Source organism: Muntiacus reevesi, chromosome 14 (genome assembly GCF_963930625.1).
Source record: "Muntiacus reevesi chromosome 14, mMunRee1.1, whole genome shotgun sequence".
In the NCBI taxonomy this organism is placed as follows: Eukaryota; Metazoa; Chordata; class Mammalia; order Artiodactyla; family Cervidae; genus Muntiacus; species Muntiacus reevesi.
Genome location: NC_089262.1, coordinates 60,270,402 through 60,295,676, shown reverse-complemented (window position 1 = coordinate 60,295,676; position 25,275 = coordinate 60,270,402). Strand labels below are relative to the sequence as shown.

Below are 25,275 nucleotides of genomic sequence, written 5' to 3'. Positions count from 1 at the left end.
CTCATCATACTTACTTTCAATCTAATTTTATACTTGTAGCCTTATATTCCTTTTCTGAAAGAGAAAAACTGCAGAAGTTTCAGGCCCCATAAAACCTGGATTTGTCCCAGCCTGTACCTCATATAGTCCTTGGCCCAAAAAATTTGTCGTGGGAATGAGTGCATGTAGGAATGAGGTCAGGGAAAGGCACTTAACATCTCTGGGTTCACCTCCTCTGCTAAACAGCCGCGTGTGGTGCTAATTAAATGGATCACATGTGAAAACATCTGGTAGAGTACTACAAGGCACTCAACAAATACAGTAGTAGTGCCATGATTTTTTTCCCCCAAAGACATGGAACATAATAACTGAATATTGAGTGGTTATCAGTAAAGATGCCAGACGGAGGTGCAGTGCATGTGACATGGTTCATAGATCATCCTTCCCGAGTTAGGGGACTCTTCAAGTATCTCCTGTTAGAAAGGGCAAGTTTTTCACTCCCTCCTACTTTATCAGAACCTCCTCACTCTTAAATTCTAATTCTCAGCTGGGAATTTTCTACCTCACAAAGACTTCCTTAATTTAATGCATAATTTTGATACAGTCCATACAGTACCTTCCATATTTAGTAAGGATTCAAACTCTGGGACAATTTCCTCCCAAACCTCCCAATTTCTTGATCATCATGGTGATAGCTCCCTTCCTGCTTGGCCGTCTTTCTGACTCTTCATGCATCTGGAGAACAGAAAGCTAGCATGACTGTCCCCAGCCCAAAACAGGGATGGTCACATACCTGCTGGGGAAAGGTACATAACCACACAGATATGAGCAAACAAAACTAAAGCATGCTCCAAGATGAACATAGAATGTTGTTCTTTTTTTCTTTTAAACTTCTTATTTTGTATTGTGGTACAGTAGATGAACAATGTCATGACAGTTTCAGGGCAACAGCAAGAAGGGAATGTATTCATTCTCCCCCAGACTCCCCTCCCATCCAGGCTGCCACATAACACTGAGCAGAGCACCTTGTGCTATCCAGTGGGTCCTTGTTGGTTATCCACTTTAAATACAGCAGTGCGTATAGGCCCATCGCAAACTCCCTAACTACTCCTGCCTCCCATCCTTCCCCCCGCCAAGCAACCGTAAGTTCGCAGAACATTGTTTATTGAAGGCCACTAAATTAAAATCAAGTATTCATCCAACAAATATTTTTTGAACATGGCATTGAACTCGTACTGGAAAGTCAGTGGGCAGAAAGTTTAAAATCTCTGCTTTCCTGGTGTTTACAAGCTAAAAAGAAGATACATTAAACAAAATAATAAGTAAAATCTCCTCAAAAATGTAAAATATAGAGTGTCTAGAGGACTTTGAGGGTATGATTTGAGTTGAAACCTGCACAGTAATAATTATACACAGCAGGAAGGAGCAGGAGTGTACCACATAAGGAATATAGCACATTCAAATGTCCAGGGGTAGGAAGATGCATGATACTCATGAGAAACTAAAAGGAGAGTTTGGCTGGAGCTCATGGTACAGGGAATCTGTACAATCTCACAGATGGACCAAGCACCACCTTTAACTATCAGCCTATTTGTCAACTGGACCCACTCCCCAGTGACCACAGTCATTGTCTAGAATGTTCCTGTTAAGAGTCAGAGATCAAGCTTATCTCCATCCTCAGTGACTCTCTAGAAATGCAATCAGCAAACATTTCTGGAAACTCTCCAATACACTGGACACTGCACTTGGTATTTTGATGTAAACAAAGTGCAAAAGTCTCTGTTCAAGGGACAGCTTGCTATAATTGAGAACGTCCTGGAGTGAGAGTCAGAAGACCCTGGGTTCAAATGCAAGTTCCAGCAGAATTCAGCTGGGGGGCCACATTTGACTCAGTCCAGTGAGAATCCCAGATACTGGCCCAGATAAATACATGCTGATAAAAGAACATCACCTTGCTTCCCTGAACCTAAATTCTCTTCTCTGTAGATGGAGATAATCCCTATCGCACAGAGTTTTTGTAAAATTAAATGAGACATCACTAAAGAAGAACTGTACACTGCTGAGCACATAACAAGTTTATTAGAAATGTTTGGCTTTTAAGCTGTTTCATTGGAGCCAAATGTCTACTTTGCCCCAAATGATTTTGTCCTACTTAAATGTGAATCTAGTATTATTTGGTGGCAATTTAAATTTACTAATTCATTCTTTTTAATCAAAGAGCTGTAGTTCTCTTTGAATTTTAGCCTCACCTTTGGAAAGCCCAGCCCTTTAGGCCACAGGCTATACCCAAAGCACTTTGTGGTAACAATACATCCTGATCATTGCCAATATACCCAGGAGATAAGAAACAGCTTCCAAAACGGTAACTTAACCCATAAAGTGAAACCAAGCCTTAGCAAATTGCCAAAAAAATACCCACTGTACAGCTTTCCAGCATTGTAACCTAAATACCACACTGTAACACATTCCTATCTGAAGCTATACCTGGTTACAGAACTGGACCAGTTTGAACAAAGTTCTGCAAATAAGAGAATGAAGAAAGCTCCCCAAGGCAGACAGGGGACTTGTCTCATTAGAACAGACAGAGTACAAAGCAAGAGATGAACACAAGAAGACAACCAACATCTGAAGGGGAGAAAAAAGCGGGCAAAGTCTGAGGAACAGGCAGCTCTGCGGAGGGTAAAGGCAACAATGCAAACATGATGAGAATCACAGCAGACAAGAGAAAAGAGACAGTCATGACCATCAGCACGTCTTGATGGCTGATCAAATACATGAGATAGTAAGAGAAGAATAAGGAAAACTCGGATTTAAAGCCAGGATGCCTGGGAGAATAGTGGTAGAGTAACACAAATCAGGAGGTTACAAAGGGGATTGGTTAGGGAACTTGAAAAGTTTTAAAAAATATAACAGCCTGGATTTGAAGCCAAGGCTGAAAAACTGGGTGGAAAGAGCCAACAGGCCAGCTGGAAACAGAAGATGTAGCAGGGGCAGAAGTCAGGAGGAGGGCCCGCGTGTGGGAGTCCTCAGGAGGAGCTGCGGTTGAAAAACCAAGGAGAAATGAGCTGCCAGAGAAAGCAGTGGGCTGGGGGAACGCCCACGTAAGCAGGGGAGAAGAAAGTGCAACAAAGAGCACAGGTTGAAGGAGGATCAACAGCATTTCAGAGCACTGGGAACGCGTATCTAAAGTGTACACCAGGTCAGGCCATCTCCCCACCAAGACTCCCACACTGACCTCTCACTTCATCACCCTGGCCACAAAGCTCTCCGCGCGCAGCCTTGCCCACCCCTCCAGCCCATCTCCTCTCCCTCACCACACACCAGCCACAGGGGCCTTTGACGATCCCTCGGACACAGGGGGTTCACCCCTCCTTCAGGGCCTCAGAGCTTCTACCAGAAGGTTCTCGAGGGACTCTGGTTCCTAACCTATCAAACCTCGCGCACACACACACAATCCTCTACCAGACCATACCACTGTCTGGGCCTAGCGCACATCCCAAGTGGAAACTGCTATGTCTCTCTTTACCTACTTACTGTCTGCCTCTCCACTCACAGAGGACTCTGACAGAGTGAGGTCCCAGGACCTTTTCTCTTTCCCTCTCGACTACATCCTTAGTGACTGGAAAAGCACGCTACACTTCATGGGGACTTAAGAACAACCTTAGACTGAGCAAGAGCTAAACAGTGCCCTCCGTGAATCTAGTTTGGAAAAGCAAGGCAAACAGAAAAACAAGGTTAAAGTGAAACTGTATCAAGTTACAGAGAGGAAAAAGAGTCAGGAGTCTGAGATAACAGTATTCAAACCATATAGCACATGCCCTCAGGGGTGTAGGACAAGAACAGTTGGGAATGCAGAGTCACTATATATCAAATAAAACATTTTTTACTGCTTCACATCTTACTTCTTCTACTGCAGGTTCTCCCAAAGAAAAATCTGACCCACACCATCACGCCTAAAATTCTTGCTTAAGGTGGAAATTTGATTTTAAAAATCAAATAGAACAAAAATGTCAATTACAATAAGTTCTATATTAAAAGACACAAGACTGCATGTTACCCAAAATTGTGGAGGCTGCCACTGAAAAATGGGAAATGAGACAAGAACACTTGTAGACACTTGGTACTTATGTACCCACAGCCCCCAGCCCACACCAGCAAAGACATTCCTTCAAAGATGCTGTGTGCTGGAATGAATTCTTCCAGCAGTTTCCTACACGTGTACGAAGCCTGCATCTCAAGATAACAGTAGAAGGGGGAACCATCAAGTGCCAGTGTGCTGAGGGCAAAGAGTAGTGTCTCCTTAAGAACCTGGACAGGCAGGAAGCTAAGGGAGGATTTATGTAGCATCTCTAGGCTGAAGATTTTGCTCGAGTCTGAAAAGTGGTTTTTTTTTTTCCCCTCTACACCTGCCAGAACCATCCGGCCAGGAGCTCAGGACTTCACAGGAACTGACATCATGTGACTGCTGGTGGGGCCAGGGAGCCACCACGGTTCTCCTGCTCTGCAATGAGAACAACACACTGCTTTGGAGTTGGTTTGCCCCTTCCTTAGGGAAAGCAGGAGAGAAGGCCAAAAGGTAAAAGCAGGATCAAGCAGAGAAACAGCAGGCAGAAAAAGGTCAAGCTAAGTTGGTAGAAAGCAAGGGCCATCAAAGCAGAGCTGACTTCAGCCAGCCCAGCTCAAGCAACAGTGGAGGAAGCCACCCAACAGGTAGCAATTAGTTGAGATGCTCATGCCGTCGCATTTAAGTCAAAACAGGTAACCTTAGCATAATTTCCTAAAAGCACATTTGCACAAAGTAAACGTGTGAGCAGTAAGTTCATCTCAGGCAAACGCCCCTCCTGATCCCATTCTCAAAGCCAGAACCAACTGTATTGACATGGGCTAAGAGACACCCTCGCCGGAGTCCTGACACCTGAACTAGCAACATTACTATTAAGTGGAGCTTGAGAGCTTGATGGCACAAAGGATCATCAGTTCCCAGGCCCAGCTTTTTGTGAGCAAATGAGCTTTAGAGGGTCAGGGGCTGCCTAGTGACAAGCAGCATCCTTTAGCAGGATAAAAAAAAATGTGAGGAAAAAAAGAACTACTTTAATTGAAAGTCCAAGAAGATATACCACTCTTCAATGTCATAAAGTCAAAGGAAGACTGAAGGGTGGTAAAGGACAGGATGAGGACCTGGCCAGTGGGGGCATGAGCTGCAGTAACAGTGCCATGGAGAGGTCATTTTGATTAGCTAGTGAAGATGCAAAAATCCCAGGTTTACTGTGGATCTGCCACCAGCAAACTTTCTGAGCCAAAAAAAATTAAAAAAAGAAAAAAAGTTGTGGCTTCCAATACATCATTTACAAATCCTGAGTGTCAAACCAGCTGAGCTAACATAGTCAAATAGGGGATTCTCCCTCTCAGAACCTGGATGTCCTCCTCTGCAAAGTACAAGTGGCCAAGGCAGAGATCTCAAAGGTGCCTTCACATAGCAAGATTCCAAGTTGATGGTCAAGAGGGACTGATCACAGGAGGCCCATCGGGGGAGCCACAAGCAGAGAAGGGGCAGCATCTGGAGGACAGGATTTCCTTCGACAGGAACCAGAAGCCAGAAGGAATCTGTGGGAGTCAGGAAGGAGGCCTCCACCAGGTGAGCACAGAACAAAGCAACCAAGTCACTTACAGCCTCCTTAGGAAACAGCCTCCCGGGGCCCTGTCCTGGGGTCCCCACTCCAGAAGGCTGGGGCCTGGGAGAGTGTGCTCAGCCAAGGAATTCAACGACACTTTACCAAGCCCCGGAGATGGAAGAGGTGAATGGAGGAGGCTCAGCTCAGCTACTCACAGTACTGATTAGATCACCAAACATCAGATTACACCTTCAATTACACACAGTGGGCCTAACAGCAACCAATATACTTGAGACCTAATTCAGGAGGATACTGAATTCGGATAAAAGAATAACGACTATAAAAGGCTACAGGAAGAGGGAAGCCACTTAGATCCAACTGGCAACAAGCTCCTGAAGCTAAAACTCTGTTGTCCAAATGGTTATATAATCTGTAGCAGCAGAAGAAATGATTAGTCTCCTCAGTCGATTGCTACCATTAACACATCTAAAGGGTGGAAGAGAGCAAGAGCCCACACACAAAGTTCTACAGACACACCCTCTGCAGATGTTATAAAACTCTCCAGGGATTAGATGTTCATAGTAGCCAGAATCTGAGAAACAGCAGAAATGAGGCACCATGCCCTCTCCTCAAAACAAAGATTAAAACAAGGGAACTTCCTGGAACTTTTATAAAATTTAACACAAAATTTAACATGCTACCCTTCTTTGCACAGTGAAAATTAATTTATAAACCCCAAATTCATAATTACCACAGTTGTTAGGGCTAAAGAACTAGATATTAAGTATATCTGAAAGGCGCTGAATAAAATGTGAACTCTTACACCTCATTTGCACTCCAAAATCACTGCGGATGGTGATTGCAGCCATGAAATTATAAGACACTTACTCCTTGGAAGGAAAGTTATGACCAACCTAGATAGCATATTAAAAAGCAGAGACATTACTTTGCCAACAAAGGTCCGTCTAGTCAAGGCTATGGTTTTTCCAGTGGTCATGTGTGGATGTGAGAGTTGGACCGTGAAGAAAGCTGAGCACCGAAGAATTGATGCTTTTGAACTGTGGTGTTGGAGAAGACTCTTGAGAGTCCCTTGGACTGCAAGGAGATCCAACCAGTCCATCCTAAGGGAAATCAGTCCTGAATATTCATTGGAAGGACTGATGCTGAAGCTGAAGCTCCAAAACTTTGGCTACCTGATGTGAAGAACTGACTCATTAGAGAAGACCCTGATGCTGGGAACGATTGAAGGCAGGAGGAGAAGGGGATGACAGAGGATGAGATGGCTGGATGGCATCAGCGACTCGATGGACATGAGTTTGAGTAAACTCTGGGAGTTGGTGATGGATAGGGAGGCCTGGCGTGCTGCAATTCATGGGGTCGCAGAGTCGGACACGACTGAGCGACTGAACTGAACTGAATTGAGGTATGTAATATTCTTCATCCAACAATTCCACTTCTGGGAATCTATCCCATAAAAATGAAAGTATGCATAAATAAGGACATATGGACAAGGATGTCTAGTAAATACCGATCCACAGAGAAGGGGCCTACCCACACAAACATTTACTAAACAGAATGAATTAGAGCTACACCTGATGACTTGCAAAGATTTCCACAAAGTAATGCTGGGTTAGAAAAGATATAGAAGTTTATATAAATATGATCCAGATTCTTTTTTGGGCCATTTATCACTCAGCTTGTAGGATCTTAGCTCCCCAACCAGGAATTGAACCTGCATCTCCTGCATTGAAAGCGCAGGGTCTTAACCACTGGACCATCAGAGAATTCCCTGATTCAGACTTGTTAAATGATTTTATTAAAACTTGTGTCTCTATTTATGGATGTATAGGGTTGTATGAGCACAGGAAAATGTAGAAATATACACACTAAGTCAGTGATTCTCAAATATTAGCACATATCAGAATCACCTGAAGGTGATATCTAGGCCCCACACCCAGAGTGTCTAATTCAGTAGGTTTGCATTAAGGTCTGAGAATTTGTATTTCCAACGAGTTTCCCAAGGAGGCTAATGCTGTTGAGAATGACTGCAATAGGTTTCAACAAGAGTTACCTGTGAGACAGAAGTGGAGGTATGGAAATGAAGAGAGAATAATGGGGATCTGTGCAAGATAACATGAACAGCTTTTTACATGATTTCTTTCATGCACTGTGTGTGTGTGTGTGCATGCACACAAATTTCTGAAAGGACTGTTATGAAAATACATCAAAATACATTTTGGATGAATGAAAATTCATCCAAAGGTGGAATCTGAAGTGATCTCTATTTTCTTCTTGGTAATTTCTTATTCTTTTTTATAATAAGCAAGCATGATTTAAATAATCCTTCAAATAAACCCATTTTATTGAGAAAAAAACCTTTGGAAATCAACAATTTCTCAAGGAAAAGCTCTTCTACTTTGTTTACAGCACTGAATTGATATTTTTGGAAAGATGAATGCTAAGTACACTTTATATAAAAATAAAAACATAATTAATGTGGAAAAGGAAGTTCTTGGATGAAGTACATAACAACACGTATTTTATGTTGTTTTCAGTTGCTAAGTTGTATCTGACTTTTTGAAACCCCATGGACTGTAGCCCACCAGGCTCCTCTGTCCATGGGATTTTCCAGGCAAGAATACTGGCGTGGTTTGCCATGACCTCCTCCAGGGGATCTTCCTGACCCAGGATCGAACCTGCAACTGCTGCATTGGCAGATGGATTCTTTACCACTGACCCACCAGGGAAGCCACATGTGTGTTTTATAACCTTCCTTAATCAACAAAAATTTAGAGAAAACTCAATTTTTAAAGTAATCAAATAACCTACAATGGAATATAATCTGTAAAGTAAAACAAAACAAAAACTGAATCACTATGCTGCACATGTGAAACACAACATTGTAAATCAACAGTACTTTTTAAAAAATTCAGCCAAAACATACAATCTTTCTTGTGAATGTACAAACATTCTCTCTTTCAAAATTCAATCTGATATTCAGTAAGCAAAATCTCTTTTTAAGCTGTACTTGTATCAGTTCCTCTTTTTACATACAGACTAGAAAATAAAAATAAGACAAAAACCAACTAATAATAAAAAATAACTTTATGACTTCAAATAAAGAATGTAAGTTCTCAAGTGGTGTATCCATTAAAGAGTATTAAGCTAGAAAATAAGTATCTTAGATCAGTTATAATCATTATAATTTACACTTTTCCAGGCTTTCCCATTTCTCCTTAGCTTCTTCACTACAGCTCTTTGCTAGCTTAAAACATCTCCTCCTAAAACCATGCTACTATTCTATCTGAAAATTAAGCCTAGACTTCAAACCAGATGGCATGCCTCTGCTAGCTTTTCAACGGGGAACAAAGAGCCTGGCCTTTCAGAACTGCTTCCTTTAGTTCCCCTCAAAATACAGATGCAGGAAGCTGCTAGAGGCTGAAAATTGGATTTGTAATGCTTATATCCCTAAGGTTTGCAAATCAATATTATAAACTCTTGGCTATCAGTCCTGCCAACTCCATTTTCTTCTATAATCTTATTATAGTGCAGTGTTTCTCTGTTCCTACAATAACAACTCAACAGACCTCCGTGGTTCATTTTAAAAATTAGGGTAAATCTAAGACTGAGTTCAGGAATATTTCTGCATTCCCAGTACTGAGATTGTCCCATTTCTAAAGATAAGCAAACAGAAATGTTTGCCATGGAGAAAAAAGTTTGCCCCCCAAAAATAAAGGAAAACATTTAAAACACGTGATCAGATAAACACATAATCAGAGACTATGCTTCCCTCCCTCTGAAACAGATTCCTGGAAGACAGAAAAAAAAAGATTAAGTTCTTGCTTTGTGCTCACAATAAAACTAGGTGGGTATAAAAAGAAACATACCATGTCAAGATATGAAAATACTACACAGAAACTAAAAACAAAGTAATGGTCCAAAACTGTTCTGGAAAGCAGGAAATAAATTTCATAGTAAAGAAAACTAAAGTAAAATAGAAAAGAAAACATGCTTGCAGAAATAAGACCAAAAAAAAAAAAAAGAATAGAAGAGTTAGAACAGTCCAACCTTAGAATATCAGCTATTCTAGAAGGTGAAAACAATGATGAAAGGCCAAAGGATAAAACCTTAAAAAGGAAGTTGAAAGTTTTTACAGATTCAAATAAAATGTATGGGGGGGGGGAGGGGATGGGGGCGGGGTAAGACTTACATCCATAGATTTTTCTCTTCTATAGGTATAAAGAATCTACCATCTTTAGGATGGATTCTCTATGATGACCCAAAAATAAAGATGGAAAAACATTTTAACTATAAAAGTTTTGTAAGAAATAAATCAAAACAGGTTATGATCAAAGGAACCAAAAAGAAATCACTTATAGGATCCACTTGAATGAAGTATCCTTTTGTGAAGGATGGACAGAAGTTGGGGAATAATTGCTATCTATTTTTTTTCTCCATGATTATTGCCCCATTATGTGATTTAATTCTTCTTGAGATAAATCTTACAATTTATGTTTTTAAAGCCATAAATCTTACAATTTATGTCTTAAAAAATTTTTCCAGTATATTAGCATACAATTATACTTAACAACAATTAAAACCAGAGATAGAACAAAGGACTGGTTCAAAACTGGGAAAGGAGTACATCAAAGCTATATACTGTCACACTGCTTATTTAACTCATATGTAGAGTACCTCATGTGAAATGCCAGGCTGGATGAAGCACAAGCTGGAATCAAGGTTGCCAGGAGAAATATCAATAACCTCAGATATGCAGATAATATCACTATAATGACAGAAAGCAAAGAGGTTCTAAAGAGCCTCTTAATGAAGGTAAAAGAGGAGAGTAAAAAACCGGGCTTAAAACTCAACAGTCAAAAAACTAAGATCATGGCATCCGGTCCCATCACTTCGTGGCAAATAGATGGGGAAACAATGGAAACAGTGACAGCTTTATTTTCTTAGGTTCCAAAATCACTGCAGATGGTGACTGCAGTCATGAAATTAAAAGATGCTTGCTTCTTAGAAGAAAAACTATGACCAACCTAGACAGCATATTAAAAAGCAGAGACATTACTTTGCCAACAAAATTCCGTCTAGTCAAAACTATGGTTTGTCCAGTAGTCATGTATGGATGTGAGAGTTGGACCATAAAGAAGGATGAGCACCAAAGAATTGATGCTTTTGAACCTGGTGTTGGAGAAGACTCTTGAGAGTCCCTTGGACTGCAAGGAGTTCAAACCAGTCAATTCTAAAGGAAACCAGTCCTGAATATTTATTGGAAGGACTGATGCTGAAGCTCCAATACTTTGGCCACCTGATGGGAAGAACTGACTCACTGCAAAAGACCCTGAAGCTGGGAAAAGACTGAAGGCAGGATGAGAAGGGGATGACAGACGATGAGATGGTTGGATGGCATCACTGATTCAATGGACATGATTTTGAGCCAACTTCAGGAGATGGTGAAAGACCTGGAAGCATGGTGTGCTGCGGTCCGTGCGGCCTCAAAGAGTCAGACACGACTGAGGGACCGAACGACAACAGCTAATCATCTCAATATGTTCAGCACTCGTCATAATTTCTAGTTTTGTTTGGGTTCTCTCTTAATCACACTTAGAGTCATCTTGTTTTTCCAAAAGAACTAGTCAAGACAACTAGTTAGAATCACTGGAAATACACTGGAAAGTATCAAAATTCTGAGATTCAGTGTATCAGTCACATGAGAAAACACATCATGTAAAGAAATGCCAAAAGAACTTCAATAAAATTAAACACAAATTTATAGATAAAACTCTGGAAAAAAAATACACCAAAATGCCAACATCATTATGCACAACAGGGTTAAAAATGATGTTGATTTTTGCATGTATATTTAAATAAATATAATAAATATATATAATAAAATAAATATGAATAAAATATTACGCGCTTATAACCAGATCTCAGTAAACTAGGAGAAAACAGAAGTGACTATTTATGAAAAATCTGAAGACAGAAGGTCACAGAGGAAGACTGCCCCGAGATACAAAAACAAATAATAGCCTAGCTTGTGTCTGCTTTGCCTATGTGTTACTCATCTGATGAAATTTGATTTAAAACTTGTTTTCATTACAATACCTCCCCACTGACTGCTTCCTGCATGTGGTCAAACGGGCAGATTGGCTTAGGTCATCCAGAAAGATGCTGACATAAAACAGCAAGTGAAAAAGCACGTTTCAATTATGCTAAACATAGTGCATTTCATCTGAGGTACCAGTTATAATACACATTTTATATTCCACTAGGAGAAAAAGCTGCCAAGTTTTGTGAGATTTTATACTTATTAAAAGAGCTTGTTGAAATTTATAGACTTTACCACATTATCATGTTGCTCTTTCCATGTCTTTCAATATACACAGTAACTTTGACTTTTTAATGCCAAATCACAGTGAAATCATTCTGAAAGCAATTAACTCATACAGAACCAGAAAGGCACATATGCAATTTAAAATGACAACAGCGTGGACCATTGTGACCAAGGTCACACAACGCGTAGGTACTGACAGCTCCTTCACGACACCTGCCAGGATAAACACTGAAGTGGGATTATCTCAACTTCAGAGATGCAACATGAGAAAATCACATGCTTAAACTGATAAATAATAATAATGTTTTAAACCATCAGTCCCCAACCGTTTTGGCACTAGGGAATGGTTTCACAAAAGACAAATTTTCCATGGACTGGGGGGTGCAGAATGGTTTCGGGATGATTCAACTGCCTCAACTCCACCTCAGATCATTAGACATTAGCTTCTCATCAGGAGCACACCACCTACATCTCTCACACATGCAGCTTAGAGTAGCGTTCGCACCCCTATAAGAATCTAATATCGCCAATGATCTGACATGAGGTGGGGCTGGGTTGATAATGCAAGCAATGGGGAGCAGCTGTAAACACAGATGAAGTTTGCTTGCTCACTCGCCACTCACCTCCTGCTGAAGCCCCAGTTTCTAAGAGGCCACAGACCAGTACCAGTCTGTGGCCCAGGGGCTGGGGATCCCCGTTTTAAACTATCTACAGAGGATGAGATTATGAGTGACTCATTTTCTTAACACTTTCTATATTTTTTTGGCTTTTCCTAATTAGTTTATATTATTTGATAATTTTAAAAAAAGACGTTTTTGCTCTCCTTTGGTCTGCTTGTCTTCTCTCCTTAAGCAATGTGTATTGACTCTTGCCAAAGCTGGTCTTAATTTGGTAGTCTCGGTTCAAAATAGTTATATCAAAGTGTTGATCAATTACAAGGTTTTGAAAGCTGGAGGCATAATCCTCCCAGACTTCAGACAATAATACAAAGCTACAGTAAATAAAGCAGTTGGTATTGCACACACCAAAAAAGACAGATGGACCAACGGGACAGAACAGAGAAACAAACTTACACACCTACAGTCAACCTGCGACAGAGGGGGCAAGAACATACAATAAAGAAAAGACAGTCTTCTCGGCTAGTGGTGTTGGGAATGCAGCTATCCAGGATAGCTGCATATAAATCAACGAAGTTAGAACAATCCCTCATACTATACACAAAAATAAACTCAAAATGGCTTAAAGACTTAAATACAAGATGTGACACCATAAAACTCCTAGAAGAGAACATAGGCGAAACACTCTCTGACATAAATCACAGCAATGTTCTCTTATCTCAGTCACCCAAGGCAATAGAAATAAAAGCAAAAATAAACAAATGAGACCTAATCAAACTTATAAATTTTTTCACAGAAAAGGAAACCATAAACAAAACAAAAAGACAACCTACTGAGTGGGAGAAAACATTTGCAAATGATGCAACTGACAAGGGCTTAATTTTCAAAATATACAAACAGCTCATACAACTCAATAACAAATAACAAAAGCCCAATGAAAAATGAGCAGAAGACCAAAATAGACATTTCTTTGAAGACAACATACAGATGGTCAATAGGCACATGAAAAGATGCTCAGCATCATTAATTATTAGAGAAACAGAAATCAAAATACAGTGAGGTACCACCATACACTGGTCAGAATGGCCATCATCAAAAAGTCTACAAACAACAAATGCTGGGGTGGGGGTTGGGGGGGTGGCGGGTATGGAGAAAAGGGAACCCTCCTACACTGCTGGTGAGAATGTAAACTGATGCAGCCCATAGGAAAAACACTATGGAGGCTCCTTAAAAAATAAAAATAGAGTTGCCATGTTATCCAGTAATCCCACTCCTGGGCATTTATCTGGAGGAAACTCTAATTCAAGTAGATACAATGCACCCCTATGTTCATAGTAGCACTATTTACAAATAGCTAAGACATGCAAGTGCCCTAAATGTCCACTGACAGATAAATGGATAAAGAAGATGTGGTGTGTGTATATATGGAACAGAATATTACTCAACCATAAAAAAGAATGAAATAATGCCATTTGCACCAACATGAATAGACCTACAAATTATTGTACTACATAAAGTCAGAAAGAAAACAAAAAATGCCATATGATATCACTTATATATAGAATCTAAAATACAACACAAATGAACTTACTTATGAAACAGAAATAGCCTCACAGACATAGAAAACAAACTTACATCTACCAAAGGGAAAAGGGTGTGGAAGAGGGATAAATTAGGAGTTTGGGATTAGCAGATTATTGTTGTTACTTAGTCACTAAGTCGAGTCCAACTCTTTCACCACCCCATGGACTGCAGCCCACCAGGTTCCTTTGCCATGGGGTTTCCCAGGCAAGCATACTGAAGTGGGTTGCCATTTCCTTCTCCAGCGGATCTTCCCAATCCAGGAACCGAACCCATCATTCCTGCATTAGCAGGTGAATTCTATACTACCTGGGATACAAACTACTATACATAAAATAGATAAACAACAAGGTACCACTGCACAGCACAGGAAACTATATTCAGTATAATAAACCATAATGGAAAAGAATATAAGAAAGAAAAAACTATATATATAGTTATATATATGTGTGTGTGTGTGTGTATAACTGAATCACTACTATAGAGCAGAAACTAATCCAACACTGCAAATCAAACATATTTCAATTTTTTTAAAAACTACAAGGTTTTATATCATAATTAGATTTCAGATCTGTTTGGTTTGAAGTAGGGGAGCAGAGTAGAAAGAATAAAGCTAAGGAGGATTAAGTTACAAAAAAATTTAAAAAATTAAAAACTTGGGACCAAATGGGGACTAAATTGGTCTAAATTTAGCCTTGAACCAATCTCTTCTTTTAATTTTAATTATGGTTAGGCCAAGTCTAACTATCTATAATTCATTTTACGACCTCCAAATCACAACCTAGAGAGAACACTCTAGACCACTGGGTAACCCAGAAGGCAGCTTTTTCATGATTCAGTTATTTTATCATTTTGTTTTTCTCCAGAGAATAGAGTGGAATGTGTAAGGGGGAGGGGAGGATTCATCCGGGGGAGGGTGGGGGAGCAGGTGGGGGCGGGGGAGGAAGGGAGAGAGGGAGGGTCACCTGGGTAGTGATGTGTGCTAAGGGGAAACGAATGACTAAATTTTAATTGATTTAAGATTTTATTCAAATTTGTTCCAGTTCCTTGATATTTTGTCTATTGGGGATATATCTAAATTGAGATCATACCCTTATTCTAGATTTAATATTCTTGGTGTATTTCATGAGTGGATGATTCAAAGGCTACCTGAAACCCCAGTTCCAATGCATACGCCCATGCCCACCCGCCACCAGCATAGGTTTCCAAGAAAAGAGGTTATGCCTAAAATAAGGAAGGTAGAGAAAATCATCTGCCATTTTCTATGTGGGGAGACAATTGGTTCATTTCTGTTACACCTAGTAACTGCCTTCAGGAACAGAATCCTCTGTCAGCCCAGAAGGCACATCTGATAAGTAGCCTCACCAGGCTGCTCTGCCCACACACACACACCCCCACCCCCCACCGATTTTATGTATGTCCCAGCACTACTTTCGCCTTTGAGCTCCTATTTCATGATTTTACCTGACTATCATCTTACCAACTGTCATTGAACCCCCCTCCTCCAAAGATACACACAGAAAACATTATTGGTTATTATCAGCATATCATATAATAATGTGTTCAAAAATCATCCACAGAGATAAACTGAGTATTTTTGAGTCCAGAAGTTAATTAGGCGTTGGTGATACAGTGGTGAGCAGAGCTGCCTTCCAGAAGTTATGTAGTTAAAAGTTCCTCAGGAAAATACCATTAAAACCTAGACTTTGGAACCAGGAGTCAACCAGTTTTAAAAGTCTCCATGCAAAAACGTGAACTAGACAGTAAAGCTGTGTGTGGTTTTTTAAAAGCCCCAACTCAATAGCAAGTAAAACATTTCTTCCCACTTTGGTCGCGTGGGTTTCAAGTCCAAGAATGAGCCACTTAGGCCTGCAGCCCAGGGCTTAGGCACTTACATACAGAGGTACTTCGCTGCAGTTCAGCTCCATGGTTTCAGCATCTGCAATAAAAATGACAAACAGGAGAGTTACTGGAGGAGTCTCCGTGTGACCAACCAGTAGAGCTGTATCCTGCCTTTCAGTTAACATCATGGAGGGAAGAGATACCCACTAGATAGGAAAACTGCAGAGACAAAACTAAGAACAAAGGAATAAGATGCTCTCCGCATAGAATAACTTACCCTCTTTCTTCTTTCACATGAATATCTACAATAAGGAAAACCTATCACCTCCAACATTATCCCACTGACTGCTCCCAAACAGAAATTATCAATATATTTCAGAAAACCAAGAAAGGCCAACACAAGCATGTTGCAGGTTTTCCCTTAGTTAATCACTTAGGCTACTCTGAGGTCAGAATCCACTCTTGGCTGGACGAGGCAGGAGCCTATGGCGACAAGACAGATCTAGGACGTGTTACTCAGGACCCGAAAGCTTTCTCTGGAGGGAGGCAGGCCGCTGTCAGGCTAAACAGCCTCTCCACTAGCTGTGCACACCCCACCTGCACCCAGAAGCCAGCTAGCAGCTTAGACAAAAGGAGCATCATTTAAAAGAGGTTCACTGAACACCTTCAATGGGCTCAGCATTGCACAAAGATGACCAGGAAGTGATCCACCCCTCAAAGAGCTCACAGCTGAACAACAGACACCTCAAGATGGGAAGAAAGTGAAGAGTGGGCTGCATGTGAACTCTGAGCAGGGACAACAAGGAGACTCATGGCCCCCATCACCTTCCCTCTCTCCCCCCACCCATCTCGTCCTCTGGGACACAGTTCTGCTCACCAGGCCAAGCCTGGTCCTGGTCCCCAGGCCATCACCAGCGGCAGTACCTTGGGGCTGTCTCTTAAGAAGGCAGACACGTAGCACCTGAATTGTGACTTTTGAGTACAGTAATCCCTAGAGGACAGACTTGACCCAGAGGACAAATACAAATAATTCTATTTTATTTTTTTATAAAATCATTTAGCTCGCGTTTTACTAATAGTTCACAAACATGCTGGTGCTGGCCACCCTTCTGGGCACGAGACACCTTCCATGACTCATCCTCAGAAGACTGAGGGCATCACAAGGCCGAGGGGCTGACAGCCGGGGCCCCCGCCTTGGTCCTCGTTTTCAAAACTTTGTGCCCTGTGGCAGTTCACGTGGACACACCTAAATGGGCTTACAGGCTATCAGTAACGATTTCTAATGAAACTAACCTCATAAACTGGATGAATGGTTTAAGGAGGTAAGAAAGTTCAAATTAAAAATAACACTAACCACAAAAATGACAAAACTGAGACTCCGAATCCCAAAAGGACCTGTTCATCAGCTACACGATGGAATAAAAATAATGACCACCCTGAGAGCACCGAGGAGTACACGCCCCCAAGATTCAAAATGATCAAGAAGGCATTTAAAATATGAATGTAGGACCTCCCTGGTGGGACAGTGGATGGGAGTCTGCGGACAACGCAGGGAGGGCCAGGAAGATTCTGCAAGCTGAGCAGCAACTAAGACCCAGTACCGCAACTGCTGAGCCCTGGGCCCAGAGCCACAACGACTGAAGCCCGTGTGACTAGGGCCTGTGCTCCACAAGAGAAAACACCACAATGAGAAGCTCGCACAACGCAACTAGAGGAAGCCTGTGCTCAGCAACACAGACAGACCCAGTGCAGCCAAAAATAAATAAATAAAACGTAAAACATGTAGGGCTTCCCTGGGAGCCTCAGCTGCTAAAGAATCTGCCTGCAATGTGGGAGACCTGGGTTCGGTCCCTGGGTTGGGAAGATCCCCTGGAGAAGGGAAAGGCTACCCACTCCAGTATTCTGATCTAGAAAATTCCATGGACTATAATCCATGGGATCGCAGAGTCGGACAAGACTGAGCGACTTTCACTTTCAAATGTATGTATATCCACAGCACATGTACCATGATTCTCACACTAAAGGTATGCTGTGTCTCAAAATACTAGTCATTTTTCACCTGTTAACAGTCATGCCATACACAATTCCAATCTTTTATAAAACTTCACTGAACTTGATAATATCAAAAGATTCTTTGAAGATTTCTACTTAATAGTAAAAGAAATGAATGCATTCTACGGTAAACACAGCGCTAAGAAAAAATGGCTGAAACAGAATAAAAAACACAAAGTATACAAACTAAAGCACGTTCCTTTAGGAGCAAACCTTTAAAAACTGAATATTTTAAGAAGCTTATTAGGACAAATTAAGCTGTGTGGAAGACCCGCCATAGAGTTAGAGGAAAGTAAAGATGGTATTAGATTTTGTCTGATAAAATACATTTAAAAAGTCACTTTGGGTGAGAATATGAAGATTTTCTGAGGAGTGAATTACCGTTTCAACAAATAATGGCCAAAATACAACCCTGATAGGGCAACTTCTCAGACAGGAAGTTTAAAAAGCACAAATGCAAAATCCATTCACTGTGTCATTCATGGGTGAGATATCGTAACAAAGAACTTGAAGCCAAAAGCACACAGTTTCACAGGATGTCAGTGTGGTTAATTTTATAGAAATAAGACCTTTAAACGTGGTCAAATCTTTACAATCGCTGCAACAAGACGGGAAATGACCATAAAAATCTTTACCACATTAAAGAGTGTTGGTTATCGCAGCAAAGTACTTTAAAAAGTTGCCAAACATGTACTACCTAATCTTATAACAAAAATAGAAGTGTTCCAAATTTTTGCTGGGCTTTCCAAGATTAAAACTGGCTGTTTATAGCAGATTTTTCTTAAAATGTTTTTCAAATAAATACCCTACCCCTTCTAGAGAGGGGTGATATTTAATAAGTGAAAAAGAAAAGGCACCTCAAAAGAAACAGGTTGTAGACAGTACACACCATTGTAAAAACATTCTGAAAAAGTATTTGTATGTTTTCATTTTGTGATCTTAATGCAAAAATTATTTAAAGTTTGCCACCTACAAAAGCCCTCATACACACATTCTTTAAATTTTTGGAAAGGCTTTCTAATATACTTTTTTAACCTTGCCAAATGTTTCATGGGTTTTTTTTCTTTTTAATGCAACAACTTCTGATTAATTTGCAGGAAGAATGATTAACATCAGGAAAAATGTGAATTTACTAGCTACATTTAAACAAACTCTTGTATAATTGTTGGATGGGATTAAAATATAAATCCCCTTATTTATAAGTACACCCAGCACTCACTTCAATTAGAATCTTTTTTACCATAGAATCTTTTCTTACCATTAGAATCTTTTCCAGCTACGACACTTCAAAACCAATTTCAAAATAAACAGTACTTGGAACCAGACATTCAAGCCAAAGTACTACACAGCATTAAAATTACTAAGCATAGATTTTCAGAACAGTGACACATTTTCACTATATTACTCTGCCATGTATTACATGTCAATGTTTTTAGTGAGAACAAAAGGGGCTATTACAACTTTTTTTACTACAATGTTTAACCCTTACAGCTTTTCAGATCTGAGATATGTTTTAGAATATCCACTGTTACAGTAGTTATTGTCATTCAGTCACTAAGTCGTGTCTGACTCTTTGCAACCCATGGACCGCAGCACACCAGGCTCCCCTGTCCTTCACTATCTCCCGGAGTTCGCTCAAATTCATGGCCATGCTACAGTAGCATGTTTTATTAATAAATACATTAAGTAAGGAATACATGCTAACATTTCATGCTAAAGGGTACGGGACAACATTTTGAAGCTCTGCTCTATCAAGTAAGGAAGCCCTCCCCACAATGGTGAGGCTGCTTTTCCAAGTTTTCCTCTGGGTTCAGCAGATTAAGGAGTGTAGGGCGCGTACCAGAGCCTCTAGAGTTGTGTGTTTATCCGGTGAAAAGGCCCACGTGGGCTGGAGCGCAGTACAGAATCCAACCGGGCACAGCTCTGTGAAGGAGCCAGGCTCTCCACCCCTTTCAGTCAGTATAAGGCCCACTTCATCAAACGCCTGCCTCAACTTTGGACTGTAATTATCTCAGACAAAAGGCAAAACCTCAAGGGCTAAACAACATATTTATACTTCACCTGATATTTAACAACTCATATTTTATTATTTCTGTTTACCTTTTGCCTGTTTTTAGTGAAGACATTTAAGAACCATTTTGAGCAGCAGTTTCCTTGTTTTTCAGAGAAACTATGTTTCATTGCTTGAAAAAATAAACTAAAACCAAAACCCCCCCAGTTCTCAGCCTCAGTTCCAACACTTATAAAACCTCTATGAGGATCACCTGCTAAAGCTGTAAAGAACAAAGTTCGAAGCAAATATATCCTCAAATAAAACTTCAAACCAAATCAAATGTTAAAAACTGTATCCTCACTTTTCTGAAACTAACTCCTGTGTTATAGCTAAAAGCAGTAGCTCTGTGTTCACTTGCAGAGCTACATGGTGAAATGGAGGTAAAAGGAGGCCACACCTCCTTTTACATCATTTAATGATAAAAAATTTGTATTTGCTAAACAAGTCACACTGACCTAAGTTCCTCACATGCTGTGGCTTTTCACTACATGAGTGAAGTGTCGTGTACTGCGCTTCATTTTCTCATGCTTGAATTCTCCACCTGCAATTTCAAAAATTGAGACTCAAGGACTTTTATATCGTACTGCATTATTTTTTTAATACTTCTTGGAAAACGGAAGAGCCAAAACATTTCTAGTCTTGCTGGCAGACACCATGGGATAATTTAGGGTCTCAGTAGAGAGCTGCAACTTTTAATTTTACTCCCAAAAGAGGAAACAATCTTGTGAAAAAGATTATCAAGATACAAAAAATTCAATATTTTAGATATTTTTTGAAAATTACGTACTAGTCCATTACCTTTGCCTGCTAGTTAACTCTAAAGAAAAATATTAGACAATTTTCAACAGGTGAAAAGAATATTTTAATTTTTAAAAATAACATTTAACTAATACAGAAAAAAAACAATTCTTTGAAGTTCTGGGTTTCTCAAATTTTTGCCTCTAAATGAAATATTCTAAGACTGATTCAATATAAAAGCATGACTAATTCTGTCTTCAACATGCTAAAAATCAGTGGGTATGCCTCTCATACAACCTATTAACAGATAATGGTCAAATATTTATCAATACTATAAACAACTACATTAGAAGGATAATGGTATGTGAAGTACTGCATTAAGTATTTTACCAACATCATCTCAGGGAATCCTCATGGCTGCTATTGGTCAATCGCTAAGTCACGTCCGACTCTGTGGCCCCATGGACTGCAGTACCCCAGGCTTCCCTGTACTTAGCTAACTCCTGGAGTTTGCTCAAACTCATGTCCGCTGATTCAATAGCATTGAGCAAATGCTCCTTAGTTACCAAACCTTCATTTACAAGTCCCTCCAGTTACAATGTTAACTACAAAGCAAGTTACCTAAACAAAAATATTTAAATGAACAGACCACTTACAGAATTACAAGCAACAACCTCCCGTGTTCATTCTTTCCCCAACCCAATGCCAGCATCTACCCTCTAGTAATTTTATCCTGTAAAAAAACAAATTTTTTCTATAGTTGTTTGCTTTGGCCTGGTGTGATTACCAGATATTTTAGCTAAAAAACAAATAAACTCAAAATAATGCTGGAAATCTTTTTTTAAGCATGAAATAAGGCTAAATAAAATTGAGAAAGGAGTTTGAGTACTGGAGAAAGTCAAGCCACATACAAAACTATCAATGACAATGTGACAGAGATCCATTAACAAGTAAAAAGAAATAATCATAACAAGATAAAAGCTTAAAGACAGTAATTTCAACATTAAAGGAATACGAGTACCTTCTTCCCACCTAGGAGAAAATAGAAGACAATCTTGGGTATTTCTAATAAAAATGACCCTCATTGTAAAGTAATTATCCTCCAATTAAAATTTTTTTAAAAAGCATAAATCAACTATACTTCAATAAAATTTTTAAAAAGAAAAGAACAAAAACAATACTAAGTTAAGGCAAAAAAAAAAAAAAAATGACCCTCATAATAAGGCTTTGAAAATCAAATAAGACAACACCAATGTCCCACTGTATAAGTTTGTGCCAAAAAAAAGCCACAACCTCCTTCAATTAATCTCTCACACACACATGATTCACCTTATGTTCATTCTAAGAGTCAATAGGGCTGAAAACTAAATGTGCATTAGGTCACCCTGAACAAGGCTAGGCTGGTATTTGAGCAGCCACTCCAGAACTATAAGTTCTAGCCATAATGCTCTGTTGTCTTTCAGCCAAAGGAATAAAATATAAATTTTATAAATATTTTCAGAATTTTAATTTCATTTTCAAAAACTAGAACCCCAGGCAAATCTTTCCTCCACCACGGTTACCTCTGAATTGAGGTCCCCATTTTAAGGAGCTTCACTTTAAGGGTCCTTCCTGATACCTGCCCTCTTCAGCTCGGAAGGCCTCCGGCACCCGTCTCCACTTCACAAGGGCAAAGAAAAGCTCAGCAAAGTTGCGCCACTTGGTTGAGAATGAAGCCAAGAGGTTAGTTGTGGCCGAGGCATGTGGATCCAGCCTGCCTGACCCCAGAGCCCATGCTCTCCTTGGCCTCAGCACAGTCCTTTTGTAACATCACTACAATCTGAAAGACAGAAATTCATTTGGCTAAAAAGCTGTAAGAACTTCATAATGAGGAGTATAGGCTCAGAAACAGGCTGTGTTTGAACACCAGTTCTACCCTATTCTGTGCGACTCTGGGCCTGTTATTTACCTCCCTGGGCCATGTGTCAGGTAGAAACAGTAACAGCACCTACCTCTTAAGATTGTTGGGATGATTAAGTGATTTGATAGAGTGAAAAGAGAAAACGCTTAATGGGCACACAGTAAATCCTAGCTGTAAGTACCATTTATTATCATTGCCTATTACAATGCAAGCGTGCTCAGTCATGTCCGACTCTTTGTGACCCCATGGACGGTAGCCCACTAGCTGTCTCTGTCCACGGGATTCCCCAGGCAAGAATAGTGGAGTGGGTTGCCATTTCCTTCTCCAGGGGATCTTCCCGACTCAGGGATCAAACTGGTGTCTCTCCTATCTCCTGCACAGGCAGGGGGATTCTTTACCACCAGTGCCACCTGGGAAGCCCAATCATTGCACATGAAGCATACACAAAGGGTTTTTTAAGCATTTGAATCTTTATTTCAAATAAAATCATTCAGAATCTCTACATATTAGACAGACCAAAATGATTTGGCAGTAACTGGGGTGAAAAGGGTAAGAACGAGGCCTATTCGGCTCAGCCTCATCCTGGCAGCCCCAAAGAATTCCCAAGTATCAGGAATTCTGAAGAGCACTGTCCCACATCACTGTCATACCGTCAACCTTCACAGAATTTTTCATTAATTTATTTATTTGGCTGCATCAGGTCTTGGTTACAGGACGTGTGATCTCTAGTTGCGGCAGTGGGATCCTTCATCGAGCTGCACGGACACTAGTAGTGGCGTGTGGGCCCAGCAGTTGTGGCAGGCAGGCTCCAGGGTACACGGGCTTCGTTGCTCATGCCATGTGGGATCTTAGCTCCCCAACCAGGAATGAACCTATGTCCCCCTGCGCACAAGGCAGATTCTTTACCACTGGACCACCAGGGAAACTCCACAGAATTCCTTTTGATTTTTACAGAACCAAATACTCCCCCTCCACTTTGAAACTTCAAAGAGCTGCGAGTAATTACTATTGGGGTAATTCTACTGCTACCTTGGTTTGAAACCTGCAGCCCTGGAGATGGAAATGTTGATTCACCGCTCCTTCAGTGAGCCTTGGAGTGTAGAATTTTAACTGTATTTCACAATATTTCACAACTATTATACTAACAGGAGGAGAAAAGAACAGCTAAACGGCAGGTAAGTCCACGTAAAAACCTTCCATGCCAACACAACGGATGGGCAGGAAAAAAGCATTTTAGAAATATACCTACTGCTGAATACACAGCAGAGTCTACAGACCTGCTTCAGACTGGAGTTATCTACCTGATTTATGCAGGTCTAAGCAGCTTTGTGTGAAAGAGTAGAATTACTTGGTGAATTCAGTGTGGGGAAAAGTCTGAAGATTAGAAAGCAGGCAACACAATAGCCATTCAAAGGGATCTCATTAATTCCAACGACTGGGGGTGGGGAGGAAGAAGGGGAGCCAGTCAGTCTGAAATGGGACAGCCTAAATTAGAGGACGTTTGTCAAGTACAAAGAGGAAGGAGCTAGCTGCTAGCAAAATGTTCCGCCAAACCAGTCACACTTGCTTGTATTTCACAGGATGTATCTGCACACAGAGTGATTAAGCCCTCAAAAAGCTTTTTTATACATCAATGGAACATTCCCTTTACCGGCTCACTTTTGCTATTAATCTGTTTAGTGTATCCTTCATAGTCAATGCAAAGCTCAATCACTCAAGGATCGTGGGCAAGTTCCATCTCATCAGGGCATCAATGTCCTTACTAGCAACACAGTTCTAAAGCTCCTCTCTCATGTCAAAGTCAATTCACTGCACAACCCTATGCAGGCTGTCATGGGAGGGATAATAAAACATATAAAGTATATATACAATACTGTCCCTAGCATGGATGTGCTTACAACCTGGCCAGGATAAGATCTATAGCCATGAATAGATAAGGGTAAAGGAGTAATACCCCTGAGCTGGCAGAACACGACAGTATAGGACGAGCATGAAGTGATAAATGAGTTACATACACAGAGCGAGAGAAAGGAGGATTCAGCATGAAGACAGACCTGGATACATGATATTTTTATGAAATAGTGAGGAGTTAGGTAAGTTAGAGTAACAGGTCTGGAAACCAGAGGGAGTAAAGGTCAGTGGCCTCTTACGTTAACACACAATTCATCCCTAAAACAACACATACTAGATCTGCAACAAGGACTTCCCTGGTGGTCCAGTGGTCAAGAATATGCCTGCCAGTGCAAGGGACATGGGTTCAATTCCTGGTCCGGGAAGAGTCAACGTGCTGCAGGGCAACTGAGCCCACAAGCCTAGAGCCCATGCAAGAGAAGCCACGGTAACGAGAAGCCCGCGCACTGCAGCTAGAGAGCAGCCCCCTAGCCACAAGTAGAAACAAGTCCGTGCAGCAACCAAGACCCAGCGCAGCCAAAAATTTAAATAAATAAATAAAAATCTGCGACAAAAGTGAACAACAGACTTCCAGGGGGCGAGACTCCTTTGCCAAAGACCTAACAACATTCCTAATTTCATGTTTGCTTTGAGTCAGACTGTGA

General features: G+C 40.6%; 1 protein-coding gene across 5 annotated transcripts in view; it reads right to left on the bottom strand.

Annotated features, from left to right (window-relative positions):
* Positions 1–25,275, bottom strand: part of ARHGEF28 (Rho guanine nucleotide exchange factor 28) — a 320,275-nt gene that overhangs the window by 246,679 nt on the left and 48,321 nt on the right. For all 5 annotated transcript variants that reach the window (XM_065905708.1, XM_065905711.1, XM_065905707.1 and 2 more), the window contains exon 2: positions 16,031–16,074. In XM_065905708.1, the coding sequence (XP_065761780.1) occupies positions 16,031–16,063 (33 nt within the window). In that variant the 5' untranslated portion in view covers positions 16,064–16,074. The remainder of the gene's footprint in view (positions 1–16,030; positions 16,075–25,275) is intronic.